The 8,443-nt window shown below is 40.0% G+C and overlaps 1 protein-coding gene across 1 annotated transcript in view; it reads right to left on the bottom strand.

The window, feature by feature from the left end:
• Positions 1 to 8,443, bottom strand: part of LOC138974552 (uncharacterized) — a 315,190-nt gene that overhangs the window by 151,343 nt on the left and 155,404 nt on the right. Inside the window, exons 39-42 of the mRNA XM_070347269.1 lie at positions 5,775 to 5,914; positions 2,931 to 3,080; positions 2,466 to 2,642; positions 416 to 534 (exon numbers count right to left, since the gene is read on the bottom strand). Of these exons, the coding sequence (XP_070203370.1) occupies positions 416 to 534; positions 2,466 to 2,642; positions 2,931 to 3,080; positions 5,775 to 5,914 (586 nt within the window). The remainder of the gene's footprint in view (positions 1 to 415; positions 535 to 2,465; positions 2,643 to 2,930; positions 3,081 to 5,774; positions 5,915 to 8,443) is intronic.

The raw sequence follows: 8,443 nt of genomic DNA, 5'->3' as shown, positions 1-8,443 counted from the left end.
TATCGTCCACTCCGTAGCCATTTTGTTATGATCACGTGACAAAGTTGGTTATCACGTGACACCTTTGCCATATTTAAAGTTGTTTGCACAGTAAATACATCCGCGAAAGATAGCTCGCTTGAAACTGTCTTACATAACAATTCCTTTGTAATTTAAAAAAGTACATAACACCATGAAAAATCATTATTAACGATCGCGAATCTGCTTATATCATCAACACATTACGAAAAGCTATAAATATGTAAAAAATAAAAACATAAAAAACACACGATTTCCTCTCCAAATAAGGAAAACAAAGGGATAAATGAGACCCGAAGGGAAGTAACTCATTTTGACCTGAGTTCAGGAAGAGGCTAACTGGCCTGTACTTAACCTTTTCTCCGAGGTACACGCTGGCAAATGTGTTTCAGTTTACCTTTCTAAACATGTAGACTGGAGGTGGAAAGCCACCAGCCTGGCACGTCATGACCAGCCTGTCTCCTACCTTCGGCATCACAGGGTTGAAGGTCAAGGGCAGGGTAATAGTGGGTTTAACTGAAATTAACATACAGAACGCATAATATCATGAACAGACCTCGGTAGAACTGTTCGTGCGTCACACGTTTCACTGCTTTGGTGTACTACACGTGTCATTATGTTGGTGTGTATTACCCGTTTTGCCTGAAATTTAACACGATGTACAAAATGTCTATGGCATATCTCTGAAGAAAAATTCTAGCCAAGACTGGTCTCCCTTCACCATGGCACGGCCCTCAAACTAACACAGTCCATTGTCGCCGTATTGCTTTTACCATCACATCGCTTTTCAAAATAAGACAGCACCAAGCACATGTGGCCCTCCACCACGAAATGAGTCGCATGTCACCTCGCGCGGTTCTGCGCTAGGCTTAATTAATATAGGTCCGGGGAATGTCTGGTACCAGTTTGAGGGTCACCTTAGTCACAGGCTTATAACTCAAACAGTTTTCGCTCCTTTCTAAAACGGCTGTCAACACTGGATAGAGCATAACACACTCTTTAGAAAAAATGTAATAATATGAAAATCATGCAAAGGTGAGAGGTAACGAAGAAAGAAAAAAGAAAAAAAAACAAGAGAATAAAAAAAGAGAAAAAACCCTACACACACACACACACACACACACACACACACACACACACACACACACACACACACACACACACACACGACTAACAAACACACATAAACAAATCCATATGCAATCAAATGAAAAAGTATATAAATGAGAGAAGAGAAGAAGAGAACAAAATTACTAACACAAACGACAATAAGATAACATAGAATAAAGGAAAAAAATAGTAGAAAGGGTACATAGACATTTCATCAATACATTTATAATCAAGGACATTAATTAAAGTCATGCATAGGCGAAATCCAAGAACAAATAGACTACTAACGTTCACAAACTAAAAACAAAACAAAAGGAAGGTCAGTTATTAGAATGTTCCATTATTGACAAAAAAACACAATTATGTAATAATAAACGAAAATGTATACAATTACGAGAAAATACACATTTTATCTCAGTATACGTGGAATGCGACCTCTGGCAGGAACACTGTTTGAAATTCGGTATGCAAATGTATGCATTTAACTTTCATTTTTGTACAAAATATCAAGAGAGTCCAACAGTTGTGTGGTCATCTACAGGGAAAACATTGTCTGTTTATGCCAGCAATGTGTTCCAGGCAACATTCTTAAAACAGTAAATAAGGGATATCTGGCATTTTCTAATTACATTGCTCAAGTACAGTTTTCTGTGTACTTGAACTTTAGTAAGCTTCCTCTAGAATGCGAACATTGTCTCTCTTTGCTTTGCTTGAACTGACCGTGTCAGATTTGTATTAAATGGTGACTGGGTGGCCGAGTGGTAACGCACTTGCGCTCGGAAGCGAGAGGTTGCGAGTTCGACCCTGGTTCAGGGCATTAGCAATTTTCTCCCCATTTCCTAACCTAGGTGGTGGGTTCAAGTGCTAGTCCTTCGGATGAGACGAAAAACCGAGGTCCCTTCGTGTACACTACATTGGGGTGTGCACGTTAAAGATCCCACGATTGACTAAAAGGTCTTTCCCGGCAAAATTGTATAGGCATAGATACAAAATGTCCACCAAAATACCCGTGTGACTTGGATTAATAGGCCGTGAAAAGTAGGATATGCGCCGAAATGGTTGCGATCTGCTGGTCGATGTGAATGCGTGATGTATTGTGTAAAAGAATTCCATCTCACACGGCATAAATAAATCCCTGCGCATTGAATATGTGCGCGATATAAATTGCATACAATTAATAAATTAAAATTAAAAATAAATAAATCCCTGCGCTTAGAACTGTACCCACGGAATACGCGCGATATAAGCCTCATATTGATTGATTGATTAATAAATAATACGTGTTTTAAAATGGTTCCTGATATGCGGTTTTCATTTATGTAAAGTGAAGTACCCACCATAGACCATGAGCTCAATATAATGGTTGTAGAACTGTTCAATGTCTTGTACCAAGTCAATGGAGCAGATGTACCTGCCGGTGTCCTTAATCTGCAAGTTCTTGATCACCAAGTAGTTTCCATACTTGCCAGGTGTAGTTCCATAGCCCAATATATACTTGACTGCACCTGAACTCACTGAAAAAAAGAATCGTCATCCTTTCAGTCTATATAGCATTTTTTTTTTTTTTTTTTTTTTTTTTTTTTGCTTAACGCCCAGCCGACCACGAAGGGCCATATCAGGGTGGTGCTGCTTTGACATATATAACGTGCGCCACACACAAGACATAAGTCGCAGCACAGGCTTCATGTCTCATCCAGTCACATTATTCTGACACCGGACCAACCAGTCCGAGCACTAACCCCATAATGCCAGAGAAAACACAACTACCACGGAAGAAACCAAACCGAGAAACAAAAGCTCACCAGGCATGATGCGGGCAATGTGAAGTGGTCCCGCGACCCGAAACCATCTCACTTCTTTCATCAATTCCTCCTGGTCCAAGCAACACCAAAGCGTGACATCGGTGTTCTTTTCAGCAAGGTAGATATTAGGTGAAACTACGTTTATTCCATCTGGCGTTAAACAAAGAAGAAACAAATCGCGTAAGGCGAAATAACAACATTTAATCAAGCTGTCGAACTCACAAAATGAAACTGAACGCACTGCATTTTTTCACCAAGACCGCATGCTCGTAGTCTTGTCAGTCCACCGATCGTGGCAAAGGCAGTGACATCGACAAGCCAGAATAGTGCTATAATGGTCGCGCTGAGTAGTATAACACGCTTTTCTGTGTCTCTATTCTTTTTAGCGTACTGAGTTTGTTTTTAATCCAAACATATCGTCTATATGTTTTTGGAATCAGGGACTGACAACGAATAAGATGAAATTGTTTCTAAATCGATTTTGCACAATTAATTGTAATCATAATTTTCATATTTTTAATTTTTAGAGCTTGTTTGTAATCCAAATATAAAATTATGTATATGTTTTTGGAATAAAAAAATGACGAAGAATAAGATGAAATTGCTTTTGGATCGTTAAAAAAAATAATGACAAGTTTCCGATTTTTAATGACCAAATTCATTAATTATTTTTTGAGCCACCACGCTGAAATACAATACCAAAGTCCGGCCTTTGTCGAAGATTGCTTTGCCAAAATTTCAATCAATTTAATTGAAAAATGAGGGTGTGACAATGCCGCGCTCAACTTTTACAAAAAGCCGGATATGACGTCATCAAAGACATTTATCGAAAACATAAAAAAATCCGGGGATATCATTCCCAGGAACTATCATGTCAAATTTCATAATAATCGGTCCAGTAGTTTAGTCTGAATCGCTCCACACACACACACACACACACACACACACACACACACACACACACACACACAGAGACAGACACAGACACACACACACACACACACACACACACACACACACACATACACACACACACACACACACACACATCACGACCCTCGTCTCGATTCCCCCTGTATGTTAAAACATTTAGTCCAAATTTGACTAAATGTAACAAGTCGCGTAAGGCGAAAATACAACATTTAGACAAGCTCAGTCGAACTCACAGAATGAAACCGAACGCAAAGCATTTTTTTCCGCAAGACCACTCGTAGCATCGTCTGTCCACCGCTCTTTCTTTCTTTATTTGGTGTTTAACGTCGTTTTCAACCGTTCAAGGTTATATCGCGACGGTGTCCACCGCTCGTGGCAAAGGCAGTGAAATTAACAATACAGAAAAGCGCGGTAGCGGTTGTGCTGAGGAGGATAGCCCGCTTTTCTATATATCTATTATTTTTAACTCTCTGAACGTGTTTTTAATCCAAACATATCACATCTATATGTTTTTGGAATCAGGAACCGACAAGGAATAAGCTGAAATTGTTTTTAAATCGATTTCGGAAATTCAATTTTAATTATAATTTTTATATTTTTAATTTTCAGAGCTTGTTTTTAATCCGAATATAACATAATTATATGTTTTTGGAATCAGCAAATGATGAAGAATACGATACATGTAATTTTGGATCGTTTTATAAAAAAAATAATTCGAATTACAATTTTCAGATTTTTAATGACAAAAGTCATCAATTAAATCTTAAGCCTCCAAGCTGAAATGTAATACCAAAGTCCGGCCTTCGTCAAAGATTGCTTTACCAAAATGTCAATCAATTTGATTGAACAATGAGGGTATGACAGTGCCGCCTCAACTTTTACAAAATGCCGGATAGGACGTCATCAAAGGTATTTATCGAAAAAATTTTAAAAAAAAACAAATCTGGGGATATCATACCCAGGAACTCTCATGAAAAATGTCATACAGATCGGACCAGTAGTTTCCTCTGAATCGCTCTACACACACACACACACAATCAATCAATCAATCAATCAATCAATGAGGCTTATATCGCGCATATTCCGTGGGTACAGTTCTAGGCGCTCAGCAGTGATGCCGTGTGAGATGAAATGTTATACGGCCAGTAATTGCAGCCATTTCGGCGCATATTTACCTTTCACGGCCTATTATTCTAAGTCACACGGGTATAGGTAGACAATTATTAACTGTGCCAAAGCAATTTTGCCAGGAAAGACCCTTTTGTCAATCGTGGGATCTTTAACGTGCACACCCAATGTAGTGTACACGGGGGGGAGTTCGGACACCGAAGAGAGTCTGCACACAAAGTTGACTCTGAAATAAATTTCCGCCGAACCTGGGATCGAACTCACGCTGACAGCGGCCAACTGAATACAAATCCAGCGCGCTACCAACTGAGCTATATACCCACACACACACATACACACACACACACACACACACACACACACACACACACATGCACCACGACCCTCGTCTCTATTCCCCCCTCTATGTTAAAACATTTAGTCAAAACTTGACTAAATGTAAAAAGACATTTACCTGCCTGCATATCAGTTACAATTAAGATGCTTATTTTTCCAGCTTAATCAAAACCCTGTTTTGGGTATTTGAAAAGACAAGATAGACTTTGAATAATATGTTTTGCTTTGATTTACAGCACGAGAAGCTACTTTAGACAAAAATGATTAACACAGGCAGACAGATATAAGAAAGGGATAAAGAGAGACAGACAGACAGACAGACAGACACAAGCACGCATGCATGCACGCACGCACGCACGCACTCACACACACACACACACACACACACACACACGCACACACACACAGACACACATACGCACACACACACACACACATACAACGTACTGTAAACGAGCAGTCTGATGCTGGCCCTCTCCTCAATCCCATCCACAAGCCCTTCACATGTGTAGTCAGTTGCATCATCCGCCTTGGTTGGTGAGCAAATGAGCAGCATCAGACGGGTACCTCTGTCTTCAATGCGTATGCTGTAACAGACAAATGTGTTACTGCGTGGTTCAGGTTAGTTGCTTAAAAACGCTTGTGAGGTTTGAGGAGAACGAGAGTGCAGTGTCTATTTTCTGCAAATCAGCTCCAAACTGCTGGCGTAAGATAAAGGTTACTACTGTAACAACTGCTATTCTTGATAACCAAGTTGTGAGTACCCAAGGAGTCATCCAAGTTGGACTGAGCATTTTGTTTTACATTATATGTTGTTTTGGTCTACTCACAGGGATGTTGTTAGGCGTCGGACGGCTCAAATGTCCGATTCACTTAGCCGCATGTCGGTCAGATGTCCTATCGTTTTCAACTGAGCGCGGTCATTGTCCGATAAGAACTCCATTCCTTTGGACAGCGCGTTATTTGATCATTTTCCTTTCCTGATAATAATCTTCAAAAAGTGACCAAGCGCTCTCGCGTACAGATGCACTAAAGTTGTGCAGTGCAGATATTGCGTTTTACGAACCGTTTGCGGTATGAAATGTTTGCGTACATCCGTGTACAGCACTAAAGTTAGGAGTACGGGAGACAACTCCAACTGACCAAGGCTCGCGTATGCTTTAACTTGCTTTCGGTTAGAGTTGAAGCGCACGGCACTGAATTATGCCACCGAAAAAAGCTAAAGCCTGCCAAACAAACAAAAAGCTGAACACGTTTGGCGTTCCACCGGCATCGTGTGCTACATTAGGGCCAAGTAGAACTTGGGAAAACAGGGCAAGCAATAGCATAATTCCGGAAAATGACAGCGCCAATGACAGTGCCGCCGATGAAACCTCCACAATCACGGAAAGTAAATTTTCGTAACTAGAAGATGTACGTGTCGGTACAACAGGACATTCGCACAGACGGTCTTTTAATAAGGTTAACTATTCATGGCTGACCCTGTTTAGTACTAGTTGGTTAGAATTTGACAGCAAACAGACCATCTATATAGGTAAACTGTTTTGTCGAATATGTCAAGAAAAAGCTCTGTCAGGAAATCATGCACTTTGTGTGCCAATCAAAGTAAGAGTGCTGAAGTTTTTGGTAATCTTGAACTTTAGCGTGTTGAATTCATAGCTCAGAATCCAGTGACATTCTTTACTTATTTTTGATACAAGTCCATGTAAGCAAGCCAAAGAACATTTGTTGTGAAATTAATTGACGGATTGAGCTCCAAACTTAAGTACAATTAATTAATTTGGTTGTTCAATCGACGAAAATGCACCGAAAATGCCGTACGTTGTCAACCATGGGACATCATTTACACGAAAGAGTTGTTTCCATTGTCCGCTCATACGGATAATTCCTTCTTTGACCCATGTAAACGAAATGCATTCGCACAGTTCATCGGAGTTCATTTTGTAACTTCAAAGGGATTAAAATGACTTGTTATGATTACAAGTGCAGGTTTTACAAATTTGGAGACTTAAATGCCTCTGAATTATGAGCTATGAATTTAACACGCTAAAGTTCAAGATTACCAGTTTTTTTGTTGCTTTTTAGTTTTGTTGTTTCTTTTTTGTGTGTGTCCTGTTTGAAACAAAAGTCATAAAATAATATACGCACACAATGTTGGTGCACTTATTGATTTGTACGTGTGCATTTTTGTGTTTTGCACAAAATTATAATGTCCTATTAAAATGTCTGAAAGCAGTCACATGTCCTATTGATGCACTCAAAATGAAAAGCAAGTTATGTTAAAATTTGGTCAACCTGAAGCTAAAATACAAGTATTACCAAACCCGGGATCAGTCTTTATCGAGACTTACAAAACTTGACTAGCCGACCGAAACCAGACGACCGAGACAAGACGACCGAGACAAGACGGTTTTGGCACGGAATTTAAATATAAGACCTTTTTTTGCATTAACCAGAAGCCTATGGGGGGAGAGAAATTCAAGTGTTACGCCCTCACGGCAACCCGACTTTAGATGAGATACACAAGTGTATGCGTGTTTAGGCAGAATGACCGAGGTGGGAGATGGATACCGTCTCTGGGTCTGCACATAAAGTTGACCTGTGTCCGGCCCGGCCCGGATTCGAACCAGCGACCTTTCGATCACAAGTCCAGTGCTCTACCACCTAAGCTACCAGGGCCCCCCAGAAACCTATTATACTAGAAGTACTTTTATACTACTATTACCAGCAGTCGACACGCGATTATACATATGCTCTTTGACCTTTCCTGGGGGATATCCCGCACAAGAAATAGAAGAATGGATTGTGGGAAAGCCGTTTAAGGGCTTTCACGCACTATATTCAATTTTCAATACACCACTCAAAACCTTTGGGATAAATCAACAATTCGCGTAAGGTGAAATTACTACATTTAGTCAAGCTGTGGAGCTCACAGAATGAAACTGAACGCACTGCATTTGTTCACAATACCGTAGTATTCCGCTCGTGCAAAAGGCAGTGAAATTAGTCAAGTCAAACAGTTTATTTACCAAATGCAAAGCACAGGATTTTGTTATGGTGTATGCATAAAACTTCACACTCCTTCCACACGCATATATCATAACAACTATGTACAG

This window comes from Littorina saxatilis, linkage group LG8 (genome assembly GCF_037325665.1).
Source record: "Littorina saxatilis isolate snail1 linkage group LG8, US_GU_Lsax_2.0, whole genome shotgun sequence".
Classification (NCBI taxonomy): domain Eukaryota; kingdom Metazoa; phylum Mollusca; class Gastropoda; order Littorinimorpha; family Littorinidae; genus Littorina; species Littorina saxatilis.
This window is presented reverse-complemented; position numbering and strand designations above follow the sequence as displayed.